Raw genomic sequence first — 27,752 nt, 5'->3', positions numbered from 1 at the left:
TCTTTGAGGGAGGTAGCTATTTTTCATTTCTGAAAAAATGTATCTTTTAAATGGTTTCCCCCTTGGGAGACAGACTCTTAGAGTAACATCTTGAACCGTGATGTCTTTCACTCTCCCCAGTTCCCCAAAACCCAGGGCAAACTCATTGAACCCTCGCCAAGTGTGGCTCCCATGATTGTCAGGATTCTAGACTGTGGCTGTGGATTACATTCTCAATTCAGAATTGGGAGATTGGGTACAATGAGCTCTCGCTACTCCTTTCTTTGTTCCTCTTTTTATGAACGGATTCACGACCTTTCTTCTTGGAGGATGTGTTTCTTCAACTCTCAGTCACAGCATTTCAAATACTACTATCCGTTCTGGATGGGGCAACACTAGTAGGTTCTCTTAATATTCAGAATTAGGAGCAGAGGAGGGATTTCCAGATGTGTTCTAGATGAGGGATTTCCAGATATGTTCTAGACCGGGTGAGTTTTAAAAGTCATTTTGAAAGAGACATCTGGAACAGCCTGGAACAGAGACACCTGGAACAGACACCGGAAACAGCCTGGTATGACTCTGGGGCCAGTGATTGGGAAAAGAAAATACAGTTGGTAATAAAAGTGGAGAACGAGGAAAACAAATCCATGGCTTTTTGACATTCTCATGGTCTGTCCTTTTTATAAATTGTTTTTTTTTTTTTTTAACATCATAGACCCTGAAGGGGTTCAACTGTCCAGGCATACTTCTTCAGTTTAGGGATGTGGAACACCCATAAAAGTTCAGGACAGACTCTGGACTGCAGTCCAGGGACAGAGGCGACAGCACTTGCTGAAGGCATTCCAGTAACCAGAGGCAGCAACAGGGCACCTCAGTTTTAGTGGCCTCAGAACCACACCAGGCTGTCCCACGGTGTCTCTTTCAAAAATTAAATATCTTACACAGATTTTATCTATAAAGTTAGAAGTTTCCATCATGTGTCAAGATGATTCTTGCATAATATGTTGTGAAATTTTAGTAGCAAAGAATTTTCTGTTTTTCTTTTCAAAAGTACATGAGAAACTGCTATTTCCTGTTGCTTATTCAGTGATTCTCTTTAGCATATTTAATTAAAAGTGGTTTTAATTTTTAAAAATATGATTGGCCATTGTTTGGGTAAATTTTTAGGGGAAAAATGTCTTTTGTAAAGATGGCAGGGTTTCCAAGCCATAATGACTTATGCTTTTCCTTGATCTTAGACTTAGATTTCTATCATTGGTGTAGCAATTGTTGCTCTCTCTGTCCCTTTCTTTAGTTACTCCTGCCTCAGTAACTCAAGAGATGGAGCGAAAGGTTACTCTGGATTCTTACCTGTGGAACTGTCCACATCAGTACTAGTGATTTCATCTGAGTTTCCTTCTTGGAGGGTTTTCCAGGACTGGGGCAGCCTGGTGAAGTAATAGATTTGATATTAATTTTTATTTACATAACACCTTACTTGAGGAACACAGAGCAGTCTATGGGCATTATTTTAATAGTCCAGGAGGAGTTAAGCAAGCCTGGAGAGCTGAACAGTAAAGTCCTGTTATTCTAAGCGTTATTTAATATTTTTATGATTTGTCCTTCAAAGAATTCTTGGCCTTCGGGTAAGCGATGAACTGCAAGCGGGAGAATGAACTGTTAGCTCAGTCTCTCACACCCTGAAGAGTGTACATGTGACTTGTGTATTGAATCAGCCTGTAGGTCTCTTTAAACTGGGTGGTAGCTTTAAACCACAGAGAGGTTGCTTCTTCCCAGAGGATATTGCCTGTGCTGATTGGTCCCCGTTGTTTAAGTTGGATGCATGCTAATGTGCTGTCACGGCATTCTGGACGAATGCTGAGGAGACTGTATTTGTTCATGACATCTGACGTGAGTCTTGAACTTGTTTTATTTATTTCTTTGGCTGACTTTGCTTTTGGTCACATCCTAGTCTAATGACCGAACAAGGGCAACTGTGCTCTTTTCTAGACTGATGTCTGTTTGTCAAGAACAGTTTTCACAGTTTTGTGTTTTTCTCTGTTGTTAACAACCCCGAAACAGAAACGAAAGCTTTTTATCACGGGAGGAGGGGTATCGGCTTCACTTCCATCCCATTCATCATTCACTCTGAATATCTGTGGTTTGTTTGAAACCAAGTGCCAGTGCCTCTTCTTGGAGGTATAAATTTGCACAGGGTCTGGCAGACGCTGCGGACAGGATGTTGACTCTTGAGTGTCTTGACTGACTAGGAGGCCCAATGGAGGTGCTGCATGGCTCCAGGCAATCTGTGCCTCTAGCCAAGGCCTCTAAAACACAAAGTTTTAAAGTGCTTGCTTAAGATTTTGGGGTCGAAAAATTGCATTTTTTTTTTTTTTCCACACAGAAGCTGTGCCAGTGGTTTCCCTGTTAACTCCTGACTGGCCTAACTTTTGCTTCTCAGACTTAGAATTCCTAATCACCCAGTAGGTGCCACTCGGGATGGTCTTCTGCCTCTGGTTAGTTCTGAGCTTGTTTTCTCACTGGTGCAGCAGGACCTTAGACCAAAATGACCTCCAGCATGCTATGAGTCTTGGATCTCTGTGAGATCCGACAGTCACCCTTGCCCCATGGACACCTTCGGGTTACTTTGTCTATTCCAAAATTATTGGGTACCTAATCTCTGCAAGGCATCAGGAGTCCTTGAGTATTACCTTATTCAAGGCATTCAAAGAAGAGGCCTCTGATAGACCAAATGGCCTTTGCAGGAGAGCTTGTGTCCACTGTTAGTGAATTCCTGCTAAATTCTTGAAAGGTGAGTGGTATTGCCTTCAGCGTGTCACATGTGAGGAATTTGAAGCTCAGAGCATGGATCTTTGTTTGGTGAACTTTAAAACTTAAACTTTTTACACTATACCCTAAATATGTGGGAATGATTTTCAAGGAGTAAAGATGGGAGAACATATTTTCTAATCCATCCAGCATTTATGGAGATCGTGTTAGAGCTCTGGATAATAATCTAGTGTCAAAAGCAGTAGCGCATTTTCACTACCAATTTTGAGAAGATTGGCATGAAAACCTAAAGCTAATTATAATGTAGAAGTAAGTGCTTCATGGAGATGAGAGGACCCGCTTAGAATACAAGTGTCTGTTTTAGAATTAGATTACTTTATAGCAGAATGCTTGTAAAACACAAGCATTTTTATATGAAATAAAATATAGCTTCTGCTTCCAAGAAGATGTGAACATTGTAAAAATCAGAATTAAGTCATATGAAACTGTCTCTGCCTTTTGAAAATCCAGATGATTCCAAGCCAAAACATTTTTTTTTTGGCAAAGAAATATAAGAAGTTTTTAAAAACAATAGACCCGGAGAATCTCCAGTGCTTATAAAGTGACTACTGTAACTGGGAGGTGAAATGGGAATAATGATTAAGTGCTTGCTTTCTTTGGATGTCTCCGTTCGCCTAAGTGAGCATAATTTAGGTGACTGTGTGAGCATCTGTGTGGCAGCTGCTGGTGCTACAAGTTAATGCCAGAGAAGACAAAATAGTTGGCACACAGATTCTAATTTCATTATTGTACCACGAGCCAGAAAAAATAGGAGTTTATATTCTTTTGAAGTGGGAAAATGTTGTCTGTTTTTTTCTTGGGTTTCACACACTTGAACACACAAAGTATCCTCAAGATATTTGTAAGCATTGTCTAACAACTTAGATTATAAGCTGATTTGTTTGTGCTACTGTAAAAAAACAAATCAAACTAGGTGAATTTTATCTGCTGGTGAAATCAGGATTCCATTTTTTTTTTTTTTTTTTTAAATTTCTAAGGTAGACTCCCAGATAACTTTAAAATGTCCTATAAGCATTTAAAGGAGGGGTTACTGAAGTGTTCAAGTAAAGTTTGATTGGAACATCGCCATGCCCACTCATTTACATATTGTTTTTGACAGGCTGCTTTCCAGCTAAGTGGGTCCGCAGAGTTGAATAGCAATAGAGTCCTTTTGGCCTGCAATCCTAATATAGTTACAGTTTGGCCCTTTGTAGCAAAAGTTTGCTAGTCCTCGATTTAAAGTATTGACTGATAGTAGCTTCCTATTGGATGTCACTTTGCAAGGTGCCAGAAGGCCTGCTTGGCCACTAGGACATCTCCCCGCCTCAGACAACATGTCTTGATCCTCCAGGGTTAGAACGACTGATGAAGGAGAAAATGTCTTGGAAAACCATTTGAAAAGAATGGAGGGCTTTCTCCTCCAGGGGAATCATTTTTCTTCTTCTAAGTGAGATGGCCAACCCAGCTGATGCGTTCAAGTCCTTCTAATTTTAGCTCTTTGGTTAAGTGGCATTTATCTCAAAGATAACTTATTTGAAGGGCTGTCATGTGGAAGAGGCCATGGGGAACCAAATTAGGATTAATGTGTGCAAGTTACTGTGAGGCCAGATTTCAGCTTAGTAAAAAATAGTACTTGCTGGAAACTGCCGTAGCTATCATGCGCTTTTGTGGGTAATGAGCTGCCCGTCACTAGAGATTTTCAAATAAAGGTTACATGACCACTTGCTACGTGGAATGCAAACAGTGGATGAGAGATGGTTGTGTTTGAAAACCTCTGGGGCCCCATTCCAACCTTGACATTGGAATGGCTTCTTTGGTTAAAGTTCTTTGTTTCCAAGCTCAGTTTATGACCACAATTTTAGTTTGTTGAGGGTCTTAGAGAGGCATCTTGGGATGATTTTCTGAAAATATAATATTAGCCAAACCAAAGCAGTATAAAGAGAGACAAGCTTTTCTGGTGGGCAAAGATGGTATAAAAAAGGCTGGCCCAGAGCCTCTCTCCCCTTTGGCCACTCTAGTCATGGAGTGGCGTCAGAAGGGCACTGCTTCTTGTCAGCCTCACAGATGACTGGCTCTCTTCAGCTACTGCTACCATTTTTGCTTTCTGCCTAGTCTCCTGGAAAGAGGAAGGACCTGGCTGGCGGCCTATCGCAGATGTAGCAATCAAAACTGTGTGTGTCCTGCAATTTGTCAGAGACTTCAGGTTGAGATCCTGCAGTGAAGGGCAGGTCTGGATGAAGCCGTACTGTCTCTGTGCAGTTCTGCCATCATAGCACAAAAGCAGCCATAGACAGTACAGAAATGAATGAGGGTGGCTGTGTTCCAGTAAAACTTTATTTATAAAAGCAGGCAGTGAGCTGGAATGGGTCCCTGAACTGTAGCTTGCTGACCGCTGATAGAGACTCGGGTTGAAAGTTAGAAGTGTATAGAAAATATCAGTTTCAATTCTGTTATGTGTTGGAAAAAAGGTGAAATGGCATGTCCAGAGTCACACCGTGGTTGGGCTGGGATTGTAAACCAGGATGTACTTTTAGTCTAGGGCTTATTTTGTGATACCACATAGCCTCGGCTGTGTGGTCAGGTGATAGCATTTGATTTTTAAGAGAAGGCCACGTGAATGAAAGGAAGCTCCATCCCCAGTGGCTGCTCCAGGTGGTCTATGAATAGAGACAGTGAGAGCCCAAGGGTGTTGTTTTTAGGGAGGCAACCCTTTATCCCTGTGACCTGGCTTACCCCTTTAAAGATGGGCCCTGTTCACAGGAAAACAAAATATATGTTGCCTAAATTCTTATGGAGAAATAGTGCCCTGGAGTTGTGAAAAAGAAATGGGCTCCCGCAGCTGCGTCACAGCATTTGATCACTTCAGCCGAGAGTGCCAGGAGATTTGAGACAGATGTTTTCAGACATGCCGCATGCCTAAAACATTTCCAGGGGTCGGGCTGCAAATAGTGACTTAATAAGTGGAGAAACAGGGAAAGTATGCAAGTTGAGGACACAAGAGTTTATTCACCGCTAGGTGCACGGCCAACCCCTTTGCATTACATCTGCCTGTCAGGGTTGGCTCTTTAATCTGTCGTGCCCTCGGTATTGCTCTTTGTCTGCCCGTGAATAAAGTGCAGCATTGTGGTTAGTAATCCCACTCCAGTGACTCGACTTCAAATGTGGTTTTGGAGTGCATCCCAGAGTTCTGTTTGCTAAGCTTCCTACTCCTGTTTCAGAGACACCACTGAATACAGAGCAGCGAGCACTGAAGGCTTCCCTCTTTCCTTAAACCTGTCGGGTTGTGGGCTCTCTCTTTCCCCCTCTTGCTCCTTTCTTTTCTTTTCTTCTGTTTTTTTAAACCTTCCAAGGCAAGTTCATGGATACTAAGCTGATGTGTTTGTTGTTTTTTTTCTCCCTGCCTCCGCTCCTAGTGAGTAACCACACTGGCCGCATCAAGGTGGTCTTTACTCCGAGCATCTGTAAAGTGACCTGCACCAAGGGCAGCTGTCAGAACAGCTGTGAGAAGGGGAACACCACCACTCTCATTAGTGAGAATGGTCATGCTGCCGACACCCTGACGGCCACGAACTTCCGAGTGGGTGAGTTCCTCCACGGTCCCTAACTGTCCTTACTGAGTCGAGTTTTATGAGATTGTAGCATTTAGACACCCCCTTCATTCACACTGCTCTCTGCTTCAATGGATGTCTGTCTATGAGTACGAATATGTTTCTTTCATGGGATCTTTTAAATTACTTTCGGAATAATTTTTAACCTGATTTTTGGTTTCTTAGGGGAATGGCAACTAGAATATTTTCCCTTATTGCTTAGCATTTACGCAGCCGTGTGGTAATGGGAATATATACAGTACAAGAAAAGAGAGTAGGTTTTAGATTTAGACCCTAAGGCATGACTTGTGCTGATAAGCTTCAAATTTTATCAGCCTAGTGATAAGTGGAATTTGTATTAGATTCGACTCATGTAATGAATTTTGGAAGGTAGTGATGAAATTTGAAGTTTTTACTTCAAAAATAGCCAAGTTCTAAAACAAAACTCCAAGAATTGTCAAAAACCTGTACTTGGTTGTAGAAAGGGATACAGAGTTGCATCTTTTGCCACGTTTCTGCTCCGTCTCACAAGACTGAATATAAATTGATATATAACGTGGATTTTGGGAAGACAGACTGGTAGATTACTCTCAGTACTCCTTTAAGTTAATTTAAATATGAACTAGTAGTTGCTGTGTGCAAGAAAGGCTTGTTGGTTCGTTTTGAATTTTTGTTTTTTACTTTTTTGCAAATGGAGAAAGTATTGCAGTCCACGGAATGCTGTCATGTTGCCATGCTGTCATGCAATACAGTATTTTTGTCACAGAAAAATGTCTTTTATTATTTTTTGACCAATTATGGTTTGCATGTGTACTCAAATAATCGCAGACACCCACGTTACTTTCTGAGTTACTCACAAGAATAACCCAAATGTCAGACAGATAATAACACTGGCTAGATCTGGTCTTTTTATGGAATATTGCTGTTTAGTCTTGGAAGTGTGTGTCTGGGGCGGGGTGGTAGGAGAAGGGGTGTCTATTTCAAACTGATTTACATCAAGACAAAATAAAGGGAGAGCTTGAAGTTCTTATTAGCTCTTTGATTATTCCTTTGCTTTATTGTGACTCCCAATCCTTAGGAGGTCAAAGCATATTTTTGATCGTCTGTACTTGGAAAAAATATGTGCCCATAGATACGATTTAAAAGGGCATTGTGAGTTTCCTGGCTATGATAGGGGTACCCTGGGCATAGTTTTTAAAAGAATTTAGCTGTTAGGTGCCAAATGGTACATTGTGCTTTGCAGGGCAGGGAGCCAAGTCTAATGGGAAGTGAACTGATGATCAGGAAACTGGATTCTGGTCCCGGTCCTGCCACTAACTAGCTAATCCATAGGCCTTGCCAGTTAATATTTCTGGGCCTCAGTTTTTCTCATTCATAAAACAAATGGGATTGTATTTAATGGCCTCTAAAATTTAGTCCATCTCTAAGATCGTATGACTTTTTATCGGCAATAAGTAATACTATTTTCTGGCTTTTCTTGGAGGGCTACAGACAAGGAGGGGAAAGGAAAAGGCAATTCCAGTAGACTATCATGAGTCTTATGGCTTTTCCCCACTTTATCTTTCTTGGTTGCCTTCCTTACTTACTGCTCCTTTCCCTACTTGTGTTTATTGTAAATCTTTACAGTAGCAATGACAAAATAATCAAATGGGTGGTAATTTTTTGGCTTCCAGTGTATTCATTTTGAAACTAAATATTTTGAAGGCTTTGAGAAACAGAGGAAGTCTACTTGTCGAAACACGCCGCACACTTTCCTTCCTGGCACTGAACCAGATGTTTAGGAACAGAATATACATAGCCTATTCAAAATGCAAAATGAAGCAAAATTATTTACAAAAGCATTTCAAAAGCAGAACTCCACTCTCCATAGAGGGTTGGCAGAGCAGTTTAATTTTTTAAAAAGTAGAGGATGGGGTGAGAAGGGCCCATAGTAATAAATAGTTTCACACTGGAAATTGTGGGAAACACGTCATTTATATTCTGAGCTATTTCCCTCTCCTGTTTACATTTTATTTCAAATATTGGATAGTTTGAGGGATAATTTTTATGATATTTCTTTCTTTAAGAATGGTAATTTTGTAGAACTTATAGACTGTGATCTGTTGAAAATACAGAAAAATTAAAAATTTTTTATGCATGTATCTTTTTGGGACTTTACTGATTTAGTATATTTTATTATTTACAAAAAGTGGTTTTCTGATTTTTTTCTTCTCTCTTTATATTTGTTTATAGTGTACCATATCTTTTGACAAAAAAGACGTATTTGGAAAATAGTTTAAAGTTTGGGGAAAATTCAAAATTTACTGTCACTTGTCAGCTACTCCCTTTGATCTTTAATATTTGTCAGTACTTAAAGGTGAGGGCTGGCAAACTTTTTGTAAAGGCCCAGATAGTATAAAATATGTTTTAGACTTTGTGGGCCATACAGTTTCTATTAAAGCTACTCAACTCTGCCATTGTAGTGTGAAAACAGCCAGAGACAATCTGAACAAGAATAGGTGTGGCCGTGTTACAAAAACATTTGTTGGGCTGAATTTGGCTTGAGTGCCATACTCTAAGGAGTCAACATAATCCAGGGAAAATTATGTGGACTTCATAATCAGTTTTGATAATCAGCACAACAGAAATAATTTCCAACATTTGCATGGTGATTTACAGTTTTTTTTTTTTTTTTTTTTTTTTGGATGTGGAACAGACATGATCATCACCATTTTTTCAATATAGAAACTTAGGTTCAGAGTGTTAATTAAGTGAGCTTGCTTTAGTTTCTTGGCAAGCCAGTTAGCTATGCCTAGAATCTAGATATCCTTTTGCCATCTGTTTTCTTACCTGCCTGGAGTCTGACCATGATGTATAGGAGGGATAAGGTGAAGGACCTCATGGAGTTGTGTCTTGTGGGAAGCCTGGCTGGGATAACAGAGAGAGAGAAAGCAACTGAGAGTCCAGCATACGGGGGCTGAATCCTGGGGTAACATTGGCTCTACGTGCTCTTTGGGCCCAGCTCACCTCCTCCATACAGTGCAGGTCCTAATAGATATGTGGAGGTTGTTCTTTTACAGGCTTGTGGGATAATTCCTTCCTTCCTTCCTTCATGCCGCTCCTGTGTTGGTCTTCTGGTCTGTGATGAGGGTGAGTCTGGGCTTTCCAGGTGTGAAAGGCGGCAGGTATTTTCGCATGACTGTTGAGCATGCAGTCTCTGTTCTTGAGTATTCAGTGGGAGAAATAGTAAGTATGACTTTCGCTTAATGTGACTCTAAAAGTGAGGCCCAAATGAATATAGTATCCAAAGGAAGCACTCTGAGATTCTAGAAAAGCCCATTTTTATGGATAGTGATTTTGGTATGGTTTAACAGAATAATTACTTTAAATGGTATTTCCTATGAAGCAGGTTTCTAATGATAATGAGGTTTTTTTTTTTTTTTTTTTTTTTTTTTTGAGCTCTGCCTCCTTGTTTGCCCCACCCCTGCCTTTTTGAAAAATGGAAACATATCCCTTGTTGGGTGGGCCAGCAGGTTCACCGTTGTTGTTTTAATGGATTCTTAACATTTTATAGGGCTAAAATGCAGATGACCTTCTGGGATTTTTAAATTGTTTATAAAGCCTTAAGTTCCTCTGACAAGAAGAACATATAACTTCATGTTGTCACAACTAGAATATTTCAAACGCAATAATACTGTCACTTGGTATAACTTAATTGTGGAGACATTGAAAAGCAGTCATGATGGTCAAAAAAACACATTTGGTTTATGTGATTCTGCTTTCTCTGAGTTACAAAAGACTTATGTTCTATTAGCGCCCATTGAATAATTATAGAAAACATTTGACCATTTAAAAAGTATGTTCTCATACATGATTCCATTTGATGCTTACTGTCTCTTAGGCACATGGTAGTATCCATAATTTGCAAATATGAGCACTGAGGCTTTACTGGCTTGATTAAAGGTTATTTCAGCCAGGTTTTCTTATCCTAAGTCACAATACCTCTGGCTCTCCCATGTTGCCTCCTATGACCATATATTAAGTGACTATGTATAAAACATGGTAGTAGATTTTCTAAGATAAATCATAAAGCTGCCTTCTAAGAGCTTATACTTTGAGGAGGAGATGCAGGGTATATGTAAATAACGCCAAATTAAGGTAGAGAGCTGCTAGCAGGCGCCCAGAGAAGGGAAATATCACTTCTAGCTGAGGGAGGATGCTTAGAGAGAAAAGAGATGGCATGCAGTTTTAATGTTTAGTTCACCTTGCTGTCCCTGTCTCGCAAGCATGTTGTCTCCTGCTGAAGGGCTGATAGAGAAATGCAGATGGCCTGATTGTGGAATGAAGGGAGATGTGGAACTTGAAACATTGGTAAGTTCCAAAATAAAAATGGATGGGGGAGTAGAGGGAAGAGAGAAGCAAAGTTGACATGGGAAGGAAGAATTTACCCCCCTAGAATTGGGCATGGAGATGAGAAGGCAGAGGTGGTTTCTGGGAATTGGGAACAGTTTCACTTAAATGTGGAACACATGAAAAATAATAATGGTAGATGACAAGTTGGGAAGGCAGATTGGTGCAAGGCTGTGGAACACCTTGAATTTCAAGCTTGGGCATTTGGATTTTACTCTTTGAGAATTTACTCAAGTTCTCTGACAGAAGTTGATACTTGTCATTTTGAAGAAGAGAGAAGTGCTTTCAGTTTTTTAGCTAGGAAACTCATGTTTTAAGAGGCTAAATAAGTTTCTGAATAAATGACAACCTCTGGCCTCCTGTAGCTGTTCTGGGTCTTGTCTGATGCTCTGCACTGAAAATCTTCCTGGAGATTTTGCAAAACCAGCCTAATACTGTGGTGCTGGGATGAAGAACAGAAGCAGTTCGTGCTGCTAAGCTGACTGTGTAGGTTCTGCTCACAAGGAGGGAAGAAAATTTTCTCTCGTTGAGGCATTAAATAAATTGACGTAACTGCTCAAGAGGGGCAAGCATATAGTTTTTTCTGGAAAATTAGTTCAGTCACTGAGTTTCTCATCCTTTGCCATTCATCATTGTTTGGATTTCTTGATGTTTGTCTCACACAGAAACCAATCAAAATGCCATCGTGTCACCCTTTCACTGGAGAATATATTTTCCCCTTAATATATTGTGCAGGTATGTCTCAGGTTTTAAAAGATGTTTCAATACAATACTAAAAGAAAGTGGTTGCTTTTCCTTCAGGCAATTTAGAATGCCTAAGAACTTGTCAAAGAAACCACTTCCACATACATTTAGCCATATCAAAGAATTTTATTTTCTAATACTGAATAAAAGTCATAATGTAGAGCATTTTCCTTTTATTTATTTATTTTATTAATTAATTAATTTGTTAATTTTGTTTTGTTTTGTTTGTTTTTTTGAGGCGGAGTTTTACTCTTGTTGCCCAGGCTGGAGTGTAGTGACGTCATCTTGGCTCATTGCAACCTCTGCCCTCCGGGTTCAAGTGATTCTCCTGCCTCAGCCTCTCGAGTAGCTGGGATTACAGGCACCTGCCACCATGCACGGCTAATTTTTTGTATTTTTAGTAGAGATGGGGTTTCACTATGTTGGACAGGCTGGTCTTGAACTCCTGACCTCAAGTGATCCACCCGCCTCAGCCTCTCAAAGTCAGGATTACAGGCGTGAGCCAACATTCCCGGTCTTTTCCTTTTTATTTTATTTGAGGTATAGACCACCTTTAAAAGGCTAGTATTAGGAACAGTTACTCATTTAACATGCATTTATTGAGCACATACTATGTGCCAGGTATAGGTTCAGGCAATAGCAGTGAACTAAATAAAAGTCCTTGCCCTCCTCTAGCATTACAAAAACATAGTGTGGCTACAACGTGGATGAACCTCAAAGATGTCATGCTGAGTCAAATAAACCAGTCACAAAAAAACAAATACAGTATGAGTTCATTTATATGAGATGCCTAGAGTAGTCAAGTTCAAAGAGAAAGTAGAATGGTGGTTGCCAGGGGTCATAGGGATGGAATGGGGAGTTGTTTAATGGGTATAGAGTTTCAGTTTTGCAAAATGAAAAAGTTCTGGAGATTTGATACAGAATAATGTGAATGTACTTAGCACTACTGAACCACAGCACTTAAGAATAGTGAAGATGGTACGTATTACATGTATTTTACCACAATTATAAAAATACATTTAAAAAATACAGTATATTTGTACACTACTGTCAAACGGATACTACCAAAAGTATACTGTAAGAAACATTATGTATGAACTAATGTCAGGAAGTGATACTCTGAGAGAAAACAAAGCTGAGAAGGGGATTGGAGAATGGCAAGTATTGATGGAAGGCGTGGTTGCTATTTTACAGAATTCAGGGAAGGAAGGGCTCTCTGATGAGATAACACTGGAGCAGGGGCCTGATGAAGTGGCGATGAGTGTTGTGAGGACACATGACTTACGTTGTCATCAGACTCTGACCGTCCTTTTTTTTTTTGAGATGGAGTCTCGCTGTGTCACCCAGGCTGGAGTGCAGTGGCACAATCTCAGCTCACTGCAACCTCCACCTCTCAGGTTCATGCCATTCTTCTGCCTCAGCCTCCCGAGTAACTGGGACTACAGGCATCTGCCACCACGCCCGGCTAATTTTTTGTATTTTTAGTAGAGACAGGGTTTCGCCTGTTAGCCAGGATGGTCTCAATCTCCTGACCTTGTGATCCACCCGCCTCGGCCTCCCAAAGTGCTGGGAGACCGTGCCTTTTATTTTGTCTAAACCGTGGAGCACCCCCCACAAAAGGCTGACATTTGGAGCATTCTTCCAGACTTTCCTATCTCCTATCTTGAGTTTGGTTTCATCGACCTGCATTGTATCAGGGAATCAAATTAATATCTGCAGATAAAGCGCCTTATACACAGAGGATAGAAGCAACCGAGTCTTGTTCTCTGGATGAAAAAAATGATACAGTCCTGGAATTCTTGCAGGAGTCTTGGTGATTTATAATAAAAAGTAAAGGTCTTAGATTTTAAAAAAGTTATCAAGAAAGTGGTGTCGCCTTTCTTCAGCATTCTTTTTTTTCTTTTTTCTTTTTTTTTTTTTTCTGAGACGGAATCTCACTCTGTCGCCCAGGCTGGAGTGCAGTGGCGCGATCTCGGCTCACTTCTAGCTCCGCTTCCTGGGTCCACGCCATTCTCCTGCCTCAGCCTCCTGAGTAACTGGGACTACAGGCGCCTGCCACCATGCCCAGCTAATTTTTTTTTTTGTATTTTTAGTAGAGATGAGGTTTCACCGTGTTAGCCAGGATGGTGTCAATCTCCTGACCTTGTGATCCGCCCGCCTTGGCCTTCCAAAGTGCTGGGATTACAGGCGTGAGCCACCGCGCCCGGTCTCTTCAGCATTCTTTTATGGAGGGCAGATCACATGAGTTTGGTATGGAACTTGCTTTTAATTAAGGGAAATCAAATTGGTTCTTGCTTGTGAGTGAACGTGTGGAGTGTGCGTGGTGGCAGTGGGCAGAGGGCAGGAGGACCCTGGGTAGAGGAAGGGGTGCGTGGAAAGGTGATTCCATGGGTTACTTGGAAGAAGAGGGGCAATAAGTTGACCTTAAGTGCCAGAATCAGGAGAGAGTAAGGTCCTATTTGGTTGAAGAGGAAGATGACTGAGGCAGAGAAGAGCGGTGGGGCGGGGTGCAGAGTGGTTGTATAAGAACATATATCTGTCGCCAGGACAGTTTTTAAAAAATTAAGCTTAACTAAAAGCAGGTTCTGTGGTTCGCCAGATCTGTGGGAAAGGCACGTGTGATAGATTGCTCCTTTTAAGCCATGCCTGGCCTATGTCGTGGAAGTGGATGGGGCTCCTTGAAAGGGTTGTGCTAGGCCAGCCTGGAATAAATAACCTTTCAAAATTCCTTGGAGTCTGTAATACAATGTCACAAAGTGTGTATTCTCTTCTAGGCTGTCGGCTTGAGCATACAGAGTGATCTTTGGAAAAGCCTAAACTGCTTAGCATAGCATCCAGGGCCCTGCTGCTTGGCTCCACGGCATTCACTTCAGCCATGCCCCTTCTTCCACCCCAATCCTCTACTTCTGCCAGACTGAGCCTCCAGGGATACCAAAGGTCCCCTAGTGCTCCAGGGTGTCTTGTGCTCCTGGGTCTCTGTGCATACTGCTCTCTCTGCCTGGAGGGTACATTTCCCTACCCAGTCTGTTTGGACAATTACCCACTTCTTTTTCAAAACTCAGCTAAGTAACGATCATGCTACAAAGCCTCGTTTCCCTTATTTGTTGACATGCCTGTTTCTTCCACTACACTGTAAACTGATTGGGAACAAAGACTTGTCTACTCCACCTTGGCGTCTCCAGTGCCAGCACTGTGTCTCCGCTTTGGAGTTGCTGAATGTTGACAATAAATTGTATATTTGGCTGCCTAGGTTGTGAGGTGTGCACAGACCTTACCTGATACAGCTTCATCGTTAGTTCTCAGGCAAGTAAAATCACAGAAGTGAAATAATTAACTGAGAAGACTGTGTCAGAGTTTAGGGGCATAGGAAATAGCATATTCCACTAACCACAAGATGCATGAAAAAGGACACCCTGGTAGCAATTTGCATGGAGCTTTAAGTTTTTAACACTGACTTCACTGTACTTTCTACTCATGGGCAAAGTGCAATTAGATTTCCATACCTTTAGTACAGCTGTTCCTGCTGCACACACTTCCTGCTCCCCACTCTTGCATCCATGTAAATACTGACAGTCTTTTACAGAAGAACCTTAAGTTCCATTTCAAATAGTTCTGACTGTGCTGTTTTTTTCTTTTTTTCTTTCCTCTTATACCTCTAGTCATTACTGTGTCATTTGACACTTGGTTGTCTAGCTTCAGATATATTGACTGGCTCCAGTACCCCGGGTTGGTAATCTCACATCTCTCATAACCTCTCTCATTCTTGACTTCCCTGCATGTAAAACGAATTATTTAGTGTCCTAACCTTCCTTGGAGGGCTATTCTGGGGGCAGACCGAAGGTGCATATGGACTCCTTGGATTGACTGGAAGACCTTTGTCTCTTTCTGAATATGATAAGTGCTTTTCTGAATTATCAAACTCCATCTTGTGTGCTGTGGGGTAGAGGCGTTGAGAGAGTGTGTGCTTATGTCTCCTGGAGCTTGGTGCTCCCTGTGTACCCCAGACACAGTGGTTGCTTTATTTACTGATCCTAACCGCACAATAGCATCAAGAAGGATATAGAAGGACATTTCTTTACCCCTTCACTTTGGTTCTCTGGTAGGGGTACACAGAAGGCTCTCTACTTGTTTACACTTAAGCTTGCTGTGGGTAGGTTAGACCTTGCACAAAAATAATATCAGGCTTCAATAGGATATGGCCAAGACAACATTGTAGCACCATGTCCTCTCTGCCTTGAATCATGCTTCTTCTTGAGTTCACTTGCTTACACAGGAAGCTCTTGCATGTTGCCAAGCCCTCTGGCAAGGGTAAAAGCATTTAAACAGTGTAATACATTTTGGAACCAAAAGCTGTGGTCAGGAGGAAAAGTAATCATCTTGAATAGATGGGGACATCTCCAGTGATGTATGATTATAACATTTGATCCTACTTTGTGCTATTCACTTTGCTGTCAGTTGTATAAGTTACCTCTGGTCTCCTAGGTTAAAGTAAATTTAAGGAAGCTGGACTTAAAATAGATATTTGTAACTACATTTATGTGATGCAGTATATACCTGCAACATTTATTGGCATATGAGTTGACCTCAATTTTGCATCTGTTGTATAAAAGTCAAGTATTTGTAGCAACTTTTAACTATTAAGAGGTGTATATATGTGTGTGTGTAAATACACATTTCCAGGTGGATAAAGAATAATGAATTTGTCTATTGTTGGAAAGCCTCCTGGAACTAACATACAAATGATGTGAAAATGTTTTTGAGGTCAGCCACATAGTCATCTTCATGCTAAGCAGTCCAGGAAAATAAAATAACTACCAAATGGAGAAGGATAAAGTTAGTGAGCATTTTGTTTAAGATTCATTCTCCAAATTTATATCATAAAGAAAGAAAAATAAGAAGAGCCAGATGCCCTTCCATTGCCAATTTAATGTAGTGCTGTCATTGATACACTTATTAAAACGTGATTTTCTATTTAGTTGAAGGGTATGGCCCTAAGGAATGGTTTACTGTTCAACCTCATTATCTTGAATTTAGACTCATGCAGTACTTACTGAAAGACTGGCATGACTGAGTGTTGGCTTTTCCTAAGATTTTGTTGGGGAGAAAAAAAACTGTATGCAATACAGAGAGATTTCTTCACTCTGAGACCAAACTTCATTCAGATGCCCATCAGATTCAGTAAGAATTGGTCTGGATTATGGGGACTTTGTAAGTTTTCCTAGTGCGGAAATTCAGCCTAATTTTCATCAGATTCTCCCTAGAAGAGGTAAAAGGAAAACTTGTAATTAAAGTCTACTATAGTGAGGAAAGTGAAACACTGCCCTTCTCCTGGCATGTTGGGAAGTATCCTAGAGCATTCTTAGCTAAAGTCTTATTTAGCAAGATTAGAATATGTCACTTTTCGCCACTGCGTTGTCCTTTTCTGAAGAAAGGGTGATTTATGAGTCCTCTGGATCTTCTTGTGGTATTAATAACATCTTGAGCCAGCTGTTTTATTGGGTGTACACAGAGGGTAATTAGAAACATCTGAGAATCCCATAGTGTGCCCAGAAAACCATGACACTGTGTGGAAATGAAAAAAAAATAACTTTAATGCCAATATTGTATATTTGGTAAATAGATGAATTAGTATTGAACAAAATTTACTTTGTATTATACCATTTTCTAAAAAGAAGCTAAAGTCTAAAGGCTGAAAATATCCTTTTATTGAAATACACTCACTGCAGAAATCATAACCTTATTTGGTAAAAGCCTACTGACTCGGCTGTTCATACAGTAATTATCATTTCCCTCCTGTCAAAGTCTATCATATTTTGGACCATTTTGTGCCAGAAGAAGTATTTCTTCTTTTTACCTGGCAGTTACTTGAAAATTTTAGACTTCTGAAGGATCTCATTTAAGGAAATTAACTCTTAAAAGCACTAAAAGGACTAATAGTGTCCAATTTACCTAATAGTCTATCCTAGAAATCGGGTTGGGATGTTGGAGTTTGGGCTTTATTTCAGCTGGTTATTTGAAATTTGATCTGCTGCAGTGGTGGCTGAGTTTGAAGTATTTGTGGATGCAGCAGCAACAGCCACTAAGTTCTTAGGGCTTGATTTAAATCAGGCACTGCTCTTCTTACTCTCAAGACAAAATCTAGACAAGAAAACCTAACAATTTGGTGATGGCTTGTGAATGGTTCCTTTCATTTTCATTCACAAATAACAAGCCCCTATGAGAAGTCAATATTGAGTCACACTGACATAGCCCAGGCAGACATGGGCAGAGTGGAGGGTGGAAGTCTCCAGTGTCTTTCCAGCCTGTCTTGCTTTGCATGTCCCTATTTGGTATGCCATTTTTATTCTCTTTAATAGTTTTTAATGGATTCCTCATTGATCACATGTATTAGTCAGTTCTTGCATTGCTATTAAAAACTACCTGAGACTGGGTAGGTTATAAAGAAGAGGTTTAATGAACTCACAGTTCCGCAAGCTGTACACGAAGCATGGCTGGGGAGGCCTCAGAAAACATACGATCATGGTGGAAGGCAAAGGGGAAGCAGGCACATCTTAGATGGTTGGAGAAGGAGGAAAGAGTGAAGTGGGAGGTGCTACACAGTTTTAAACAACCAGATCTTGTGAGAACTCATTGTCACAAGAAGAGCAAAGGAAAGTTCGCCCCCGTGATCCAATCACCTCCCACCAGGCCACTCCTACAACACTGGGGATTACAATTTTATATAAGATTTGGGTGGGAACACAAGTCCAAACCATATCATTACAGAGATGAAGTTGTAGCTAATTGTGTGTTTTGCTGGAGGTTATCAGTGGCTTAATGAAGCCCCTGGAAGGAGAAGTGAATTCACCCGTGTAAAAGTGTTTACAGGGTAGGATACAATTAGTACACAGAAATGTGACTTCAAATGCCTGCCTTCTTCAATCCCTAAATCAGAGGCTCTCAGTACTGGTAGTATTATACAACAGAATCTAGGATTGATCTAAAGGTACAGATGTCCAGCCTGCCCCCCAGGGTCCCTAAATCAGAATTTCTCAGTGTGCTTTGGATATGTGTATTTTGAAAACAAATAATGTAGGCAGTTGTTATGCTTAGCTTTGGTGGGGAACCAATAGTCTAAACCAGTGCTTATCACCCTTTAATGTCCATAGGAGTCTCTGTGGATCTTATTAAATGCAGATTCTGATTCAGAATCAGGATTCTGGGTAGAGCCTGAGATTTTGCATTTCTAGCACACGCTCAGGGGATGCTGTGCTGCTCACTTGTGGATCACTCTGTGAGTTGCAAAGGTCGAAACTATTATTAATCCACTATGATAAAGATATGTTATCATGAATTAATGATGTTTATCAAGCTCTTAAATGAGCCTGATACTATATTAGGAAATGATTTATAAATGCCAAAAGAGACTCACCCATATCATTAAATGTGTTAATCTTTTTCAAATCTCCTACCTCAGGTCCTATTCCTGATAAGGCTGAGGTTTCCTCATTCTGTGAGGCAGCCTGTCTGGCAGAGTCCTACCAGGATGGCTTAAGCCTGTGGAAAACGCATGCATAATTGCCATACGAAATGCTGGGAGGGCAGGCTGCCTTCTTAATTCACCCCACCATTTCAGCTCACTCCGGTCTGCCTCATCTTCAGAATTTTTCAGGGGATGGTGAGAAAGTGTTTTGTTCACATGTCCCCTAAATTCCAAGGGATATGTGTCAAACTCTCCAAAGAATTTTCACCTTTTTTGCTCCAGTGGGACAGACTTGGTTTCTGCAGCACAGCCAGTATCTCAGGACGTGAAATGACAGATACTGCCTTTTGTCCTCAGCTTTGGGATGTAGCCCAAATCCCATAACAGAAGTTCATTTCCAGAGTCTGCACAATATCTCAACGAAACATTACCAGCTGCCAATAGTGTGGTGGTCTTATAAGCAAGGATGATACTCTTGGTTTACTAGTAATAGGACAGTTATTTCATTGTCTTTCCAGGAAGGTGGAAGGGGAGATATTTGCATAGGTCCATCCTTATTCTAGTTAAGTCCTACTTGGAATTGATGTTAAGCATTTTGACAATATTTGAGGATACAGTCTAGTTTGAGACAAGAGAAGCTACACTTGATTTAATTGAATGATATCAATTAGTTTAAACCTGTCATGTAGCCATCATTCTTTCTGATAACATACGTTCTCTATGTTGAACTTGCCTACCTGAATTGCCCAGATTTTGACGTGTGAACATGACACTTGAGAGTGCTTTGAGCACAGAGTTGAATTAATAGAAAATAAAATAGAGTGAAGATGAATTCATTCGCTGGTATCACCAAATTGCAACCTTCCCTTCTGTGTGTCACCAAAACCTCATTGCATTTCCTTCACCTCCCTCTGGCCTCTTCCTCTTTCCCACATGGTCTACTAATACCTAGCTTCTTTCTCTTATTCCCTGTCTCCAATTCTCTTATTTCACTTGCACCCATCAGGCATATTCTTAGCTGGGTGCTCACTCAGCTCACTCTGTTACTCTGAAATATCTGGTTCACACTCATAATGCAGAAGTGAAACGGAAAAAACTATCTGTCTATCAAATAGTTCCCAACTGGGGCAGTTTTGCACCCCCACCTAAGAGACACATTTGGCAATGCCAGCAAACATTTTTGGTTATCCAAATTGGGGGTACTCCTGGCACATAGTGGGTGGAGGCCAGGGATGCTGCTGTGTGTCCTACAATGTACAAGAGAGCTCCCATGGGCTGGGCACGGTGGTTCACGCCTGTAATCCCAGCACTTTGGGAGGCTGAGGCGGGTGGATCACGAGGTCAGGAGATTGAGACTGTTCTGGCTAATATGGTGAAACCCTGTCTCTACTAAAAAATAGAAAAAATTAGCTGGATGTGGTGGCGGACACCTGTAGTCCCAGCTACTCCAGAGGCTGAGGCAGGAGAATGGCATGAACCCGGGAGGCGGAGCTTGCAGTGAGCCGAGGTTGTGCCACTGCACTCTAGCCTGGGAGATAGAGCGAAACTCCGTCTGAAAAAAAAAAAAAGAAAAGAGCTCCCATGGCAGATAATAATTTGGGCCCAAAATGTTGTTAGCAACAAAGTTGAGAAGCCCTGCTCTAAGCATTGCCATTCTTTCCTGTCAGACAACATCTTAGACCCGCTTTCCTATTTTGTCCAGGTCCTTGGAAAACCCTCCCTCTTAATCTCAAGATTGTTCTGTAGACGAAACCTCTAGCCTTCTGTCACAGATGTCCTCCTTTGATGATGGTGCCAGAGCAAACCCACAGTGTGCCTTTCAGCTGTCCTTGTACATGTGTTGACCTAGTCAACTGGACCCAGGCTCCTAGAGGCTTGATTTACATTTGATAATTTGTATGAGATGATCACATTGGATTTCAAAGGGTGCAAGGATTGAGATGGTTTGAGATGTGATGGGCCTTCATTGTGAAGATTCTCTGGAAACTGAAACAAGAAATGACAAATGGGAAACCATTTAGCACAGGAGGCATTTTTTGCACGTCTCAGAAAGTGATTGTATCACAGAAACTGCTTTTCAACACTAACCATCACTACTGTGGACACTCATTTGCAATGTGTCTGAGCTGTGGCTGTTGGAAAAGGAGGGAATGCTGAGTGTGTTTATTTGAACGATAGCATCATCATACATTCAAATAAACATAACACCTTAGTAGGGTATCGGTTTGTTATTTCTAACCCAAACATCTTTACACATGCCTTTTGAAGGGTCATTTTGCCAAGTTTGAAAGAAAAACCTATTCAAGCATTAAAAGTCTGACATATTATTTAACTCATTGAAAAAAGAAAAACCTCTTTGGGGCCAAAACACTCTAGGTCAGTTGGACAACAATGTGTATCATGTTTTTAAACTATTCACTTTTGGACCAAGAAATGGCCCTAGAGAGCAAGTAAAAGACATTGCCCTCACCTGCATATAAACTCATACAGCAGTCTTCCCTTATGGTTTGGTCATCTTGCCCAGGAAACTTGGAATTTTCACAGTTATTTCTTTTGTGCTTTTTTACTTGAATGAAATGCCTGTTGTTAATTCCCTTGGTGTGTAGGGGGTTATATATTATTGCTTATCTTCATGAGACTCCCAAACCCATAATTTACATGACTGATTTTTTCCACCAATTGCATCTTTTTTTAGTTTAAAATATACATAATACAAAATGTATTATTTAAGCTGTTTTTAAGTGTATGTTTTAGTGGCATTGAGTGTATTCATAATGTTGTTTAGCCATCATCATTATCCACGTAGTAACTTTTCATCATCGCTAACAGGACCTATATCCATTAAGTAAAAATTCCCCATTCCTCTCTCCCTAGCCTCTAGTCACCCCTGTTCTACTTTCTGTCTCTGTGAATTTGGGTATTTTAGAGACTTACTATTTGTCCTTTTGTGACTAGCTTATTTCACTTACTTTGTTTTGTTTTCTTTATTCTTTATCTTTTTTTTGTTTTTTTGAGACAGAGTCTCGCTCTGTTGCCCAGGCTGTAGCACAGTGGCATGATCTCAGCTCACTGCAACCTCCGCCTCGCAGGTTCAAACGATTCTCTTGCCTCAGCCTCCCAAGTAACTGGGATTACAGGCATGCGCCACCATGCCTGGCTAATTTTTAAAAAATATTTTTAGTAGAGGCAGGGTTTCACCATGTTGGCCAGGCTGGTCTCAAATTCCTGACCTCAAGTGATCCACCTGCCTCAGCCTCCCAAAGTGCTGGGATTACAGGCGTAAACCACCACACCTGGCCTCACTTACTATGTTTTCAAGGTTCATGCATACTGTAGCATGTTTTCTTTTTAAGGCTGAATGCTGTTCCGTTATTTGCATATACTACCTTTTGCTTATGCATTCATCTGTTGATGTATATATTTAGGTTGTTTCTACCTTTTTGCTATTGCAAATAATGTTGCTATGAGCCCTGATGTATAAGTATCTGTTTGAGTTCCTGCTTTGAATTTTTTGGTGCATATACCTAGAAGTAGAATATCTGGATCAGATGATAATTCTCTGTTTAATGTTTTGAGGAGCTGCCAAACTGTTTTCCACAGAGGCTGTGCCGTTTTACATTCCCACCAGCAGTATGTGAGGGTTCCAGTTTCTCTACATCTTTGACAACACTTATTTTTCCATTCTTTTATTGTGCTTCAGCTTACCCTTTTTGTGTATTTTATTTTATTTTTCTTCCCATAGGTTGGTGGGGTACAGGTGGTATTTGGTTACATGAGTAAGTTCTTTAGTGGTGATTTGTGAGATTTTGGTGCACCTATCACCTGAGCAGCATACTCTGTACCCTATCTGTAGTCTTTCATCCCTTGCCCCACTCCCACCCTTCCCCCTAAGTCCCTAAAGTCCATTGTATTATCCTTATGCCTTTGCATCCTCATAGCTTAGCTCCCACATATCAGTGAGAACATACAATGTTTGGCTTTCCATTCCTGAGTTACTTCACATAGAATAATAGTCTCCAGTCTCATCCATATGGCAAATGCCATTCATTCATTCCTTTTTATGACTGAGTAGTATTCCATCGTGTATGTGTGTGTGTGTGTGTATATATATATATACACATATATATATATATGTGATATCTATTTCTCTCTCTCTATATATATATAGACGTAAATATATATACCACAGTTTCTTTATCCACTCGTTGATTGATGGGCATTTGGGTTGGTTCCACAATTTTGCAATTGTGACTTGTGCTGCTATAAACATGTGTGTGCAAGTTGGAAAAACCCTTCTAGACATTGGCTTAGGCAAGAATTTCGTGACTAAGAACCCAAAAGCAAATGCAATAAAAACAAAGATAAATAGCTGGGACTTAATTAAACTAAAGAACTTTTGCATGGCAAAAGGAGTAGTCAGCAGATTTAACAGACTACCCACAGAGTGGGAGAAAATCTTCACAATCTATACATCTGACAGAGGACTAATATCCAGAATCTACAAGGAACTCAAATCAGTAAGAAAGAAACAAACAATCCCATCAAAAAGCTGGCTAAGGGCATGAATGGACAATTCTCAAAAGATGATATACAGATGGCCAAAAAACATATGAAAAAGTATTCAACATCACTAATGATCAGGGAAATGCAAATCAAAACCACAATGTGATACCAACTTACTCCCGCAAGAATGACCATAATCAAAAAATCAAAAAACAGTAGATGTTGGCGTGGATGTGGTGAACAGGGAACACTTTTACACTGCCGGTGGGAATGTAAACTAGTATAGCCACTGTAGAAAGCAGTGTGGAGATTTCTTAAAGAACTAAAAGTAGAACTACCATTTGATCCAGCAATCCCACTACTGGGTATCTACCCAGAGGAAAATAAATCATTATACGAAAAAAGATATTTTCCCATTTTTTAATAAAGTAATAACCATACTAGTGGGTATGAAGTGCTGTCTCTTGGTTTTGATTTGCATTCCTTTAATGATTGATGATGCTGGCCTTTTCATGAGCTCATTAGCCATTTGTATGTCTTCTTTGGAGAAATGTCTGTTCAAGTCCTTTGTCCAATTTTGAATTGGTTTGTCATAGTGGATTTTTCAAGAAAAACCTGAGATTTCCATTTAGCAAGCTAAATACTTAACTACAGCATTATCTCTAGCTGATATTGATTGTGACTCTTTAGGGAGACCTGAGTTTTAATACTGGTGCTGCCACTTGGACAAGAGTCATTTTTAAGTCTTAATTTCTTCCTCTCTAAAAGGAGGAGTTCAGGAAGTAGATGTTCAAGATCCTTTGCAGCCCTGAAATTCTATCATTTTGTCGAATATGAAACCTGTCTCTGCAGAGAATGCTAGAGTGTAAATGAAACGAGGCTATCTTTATGATGTTTTACTCTGAAAATATTTACTGTGATTTCCAAGGATGTATGGTGTGTTCCCCTTTGTACTTTTTTGGGCTCTGTTTTCCACTTTGAATCAAAGGATGATTTTGTACAACTCCAGTGACACATTGTATGTGTCATGAGCTTGACAAGTTTGATCAGAAAACTTAAGGCCTGAAAGATTTGAAAAACTTACAAATGACTGTATTTTCTTTGCTTAGTTTTTAAAATCAAAGTTCTTAGAAGAGTTTGGCTAGAATCAGAATGACTCCATGGTGGCCTGAAGGAAGAACAGCTTGTTTGGAGCAGGATGAAAGGATGGAGTCAGGTTGGGCCAATAAGGCTGCAGAAGACCAAGTTTTTTAGTTTAGTTTAGTTTTTTTAAAAGAAAACTGAAATGAGAGCCTGCAAGCCTTAGAATGTGCTGGGGTCCTGCTACAAATGATAACAAATGTATCATTCACATTAAAAATCTGAGCCATGAAGGATTTAAATTGCCTCACTGTGGGGAAAAAGTCAAAAGCCAACTTTAAACTTAAGGAAAATCATTTTTATAATAAATGAAGAGGTAGTTTTCCTAATACATATTTGAATTCATTTATCTCTTGCCAATTCCTGGTAAATTCTAAGTGAATTCTGAATTCATCTAGATTAACAGCATCTTGAATTTTTTCTTCACATGGGAGTAAAGAAAAGGCCACACACGTGAGCATTCTTCAGCAGTCAGAATACAGCCTTTAGTGGCACTTGTACCAGAGATCCACCTGGCTCCGTGTCCCTGGAGGCGGCACCAGTGGCACCCTTTTCCTTTAGGAGACGGTGGGGGGAGGAAAGGTTGGGGTTTTATTCCCCCAGCTCCCTCCTGCAGGGTCCCTGAAGGTGGTTTATGATCCTACACCTCAGGCCACAGCGCTGTCAGGAGGTGCTTCTCTGTGCCAGTTCTTTGCTTTTCCAACCCCAGGGTTCTTGCTGTGGGTTTCCCAGAACTCTGCCTGTACTTTCGTCAAGAGTCTCCTTATTAAACTATCTTAAATTTTGCCCCACTTGAATGTGTCTTTCTTTCCTGACTGGCCCTTGACTCATATTAAAATTACATTAGCTAGGCCTGTAGGTAGATTTTTTTTTAAGTTGATCCATACGGCATCTTAAAAAAAATGGAATTAGGTTTTTTGAATATGTAACACATAGTGCAAAATTTAGAAGGGACAAGAGGACCTACTGTAGAGTGAAGAGTCAATTTTCTTCCCAGTTTTGTACTCTAAACACTCATTTCTCCTTCCCAGTGAGAACTGCTCTTTCCCATTTCTGTCTTCTCTCAGAATCTGAATGTACCGGCATATGTGTATATATATCCTTGAAACTGCTGGAATATTTTATTTATTGTATTGTATTATGCGTTGTTCAGTTAGCAGTCCTTATCAGCACAAATAAATCTGCCTTGTTCTTTTTAAAGGCTGCATATTCCATCCTGGCATATAATATAACTTAACTGGACTCCATTGTTGGGTAGTTGACCTTTCTACTTTTGCTTTATCATCCAAGCTACAGTGAATAATGCAAGTCTTAGTATACATTCGTGTGTGTGAATATCTGGGATAAATTCTTAGAAACAAAATTGCTGCATCAAAGGGTATGTGCTTGTTTAATTTGAACAAATATTTGCCAAATTATCTACCATAAAAGTTGAACTAGGCTGGGCGCGGTGGTTCACACCTATAATCCCAGCACTTTGGGAGGCTGAGGTGGGCAGATCACTTGACGTCAGGAGTTTGAAACCAGCCTGACCAACATGGTGAAACCCCATCTCTACTAAAAATACAAAAATTAGCTGGGTGTGGTGGTGGGTGCCTGTAAGTCCAGTGACTTGGGAGGCTGAGTCAGGAGAATCATTTGAACCTGGGAGGTGGAGGATGCAGTGAGCCGAGATCGTGCCATTGTATTCCAGCCTGGGTGACAGAGTGAGACTCTATCTCAAAAAAAGAAAAAAAAACAAGTTGAACTAATTTGTTTTCCCAACAATATATGAGCTTGTCTGTATCACCATACTCTTTCTAATACAGATTATTATCATTATTATTATTTTGAGATGGACTCTCACTCAAGATTGGAACTACAGGGGCACGCCACCACGCCTAGCTAATATTTGTATTTTTAGTAGAGATGCAGTTTCACCATATTGGCCAGGCTGCTCTCCAACTCCCAACCTCATGATCTGCCTGCCTCGGCCTCCCAAAGTGCTGGGATTACAGGCGTGAGCCACCACGCCCGGCCTCTAATACAGATTATTAAACACTTTGTAGTCTGCTTCTCTGATAGATTGGAGTTTAAGTTGCGTTTTGCTTGGGCGTGAGATTAAGTTTCTTTTCATGTGCCTAAAACAGAGTTTCTCCACCTCAGTGTTATTCACATTTGGGTGGATAATTCTTTGTTTTGAGGGGTTGTCCTGTGCATTGTAGGATGTTTGTAGCATCTTTGGTCTTTACCCATTAGATTCAAGTAACAACCCCCCCCGCCTCCCCCATCCCCCCGCCATCCCACCACCACCAAGAAGCTCTCTGGGGACAAAATCACCCTGGTTGAGAACCACTGGTCTAAAAACTTTTCTCCTTTGCCTGTTTTCCTTTCCCACTGCACTTTTGGTGTTTTAACTTTGCTTATGGTGTTTTTGCTATTTACTTGTTTATTTCCTTTTAGGCCACACAAAAATTTTATATGTTTTTTTATGTAGTCAGATTTGTAAATATGCAGCTTCTCACTTCATACGATTAGAGAAATTGATTTTTCATAGCATTTTGTTAATTAAATAAAAGTACCAAATTCTTCTTCCTTTTATCAGCTATGATACTTCCCTTCAGTCCTAGACAACAAACCCAGGGAAACCAGGGTAAGCCCTGAATTTAATTGATGACTGCTAGCACGTAGCTGTATCGGAGAGGATCAGAAATCTTAAATTACTAACAACTACCACTATCGTGTCTCTTCCATATGCCCAGCACTGTTTGGGTACCTTGCACATATTATATCTTAGCCTTGTGACAGAGCCCCTGCGTAATCAGGATGTATAATCATTTTAAAGGTGAGGAAACTAAGGTCCGAAGTGGTGAAGTCACTTGGCCAAGACCACAGAGCAAGCAAGTAGCACAGCTAGGTTTTGAACCCAGATCCTTCAGAATCCCAGGGTTGTGCTTTCACCTTATGTGTGAAGTTATCTCATAGCCAGCTCTGTGCTGGGGTTGACATTAAGCGTCAAGGGAATTCTCAGAGAAAAGACCATATTTGTCATGCTTGTGAGATCCATCTTACTTCTCTTTGGCCTGGACAGACCTGCAGAGTACTTTCTTCCATCGCATCTGACTCAGGTTGTTCACTGAATCCTGGGTCTTGGTCTGAGT

At 40.6% G+C, this 27,752-nt stretch overlaps 1 protein-coding gene across 5 annotated transcripts in view; it reads left to right on the top strand.

The window, feature by feature from the left end:
* The window catches only part of LTBP1 (latent transforming growth factor beta binding protein 1), a 398,449-nt gene that overhangs the window by 119,357 nt on the left and 251,340 nt on the right, over window positions 1-27,752 (top strand). For 4 of the 5 annotated variants that reach the window (XM_011984234.1, XM_011984233.1, XM_011984232.1 and 1 more), the window contains exon 1: window positions 5,932-6,368. In XM_011984234.1, the coding sequence (XP_011839624.1) occupies window positions 6,146-6,368 (223 nt within the window). In that variant the 5' untranslated portion in view covers window positions 5,932-6,145. Of the gene's footprint in view, window positions 1-5,931; window positions 6,369-27,752 lie in introns of those variants that run through there. The other variant, XM_011984230.1, reaches the window with a different exon arrangement.

The sequence above is a fragment of the Mandrillus leucophaeus genome, unplaced genomic scaffold (genome assembly GCF_000951045.1).
Source record: "Mandrillus leucophaeus isolate KB7577 unplaced genomic scaffold, Mleu.le_1.0 Scaffold264, whole genome shotgun sequence".
NCBI lineage: Eukaryota > Metazoa > Chordata > Mammalia > Primates > Cercopithecidae > Mandrillus > Mandrillus leucophaeus.
This window is presented reverse-complemented; position numbering and strand designations above follow the sequence as displayed.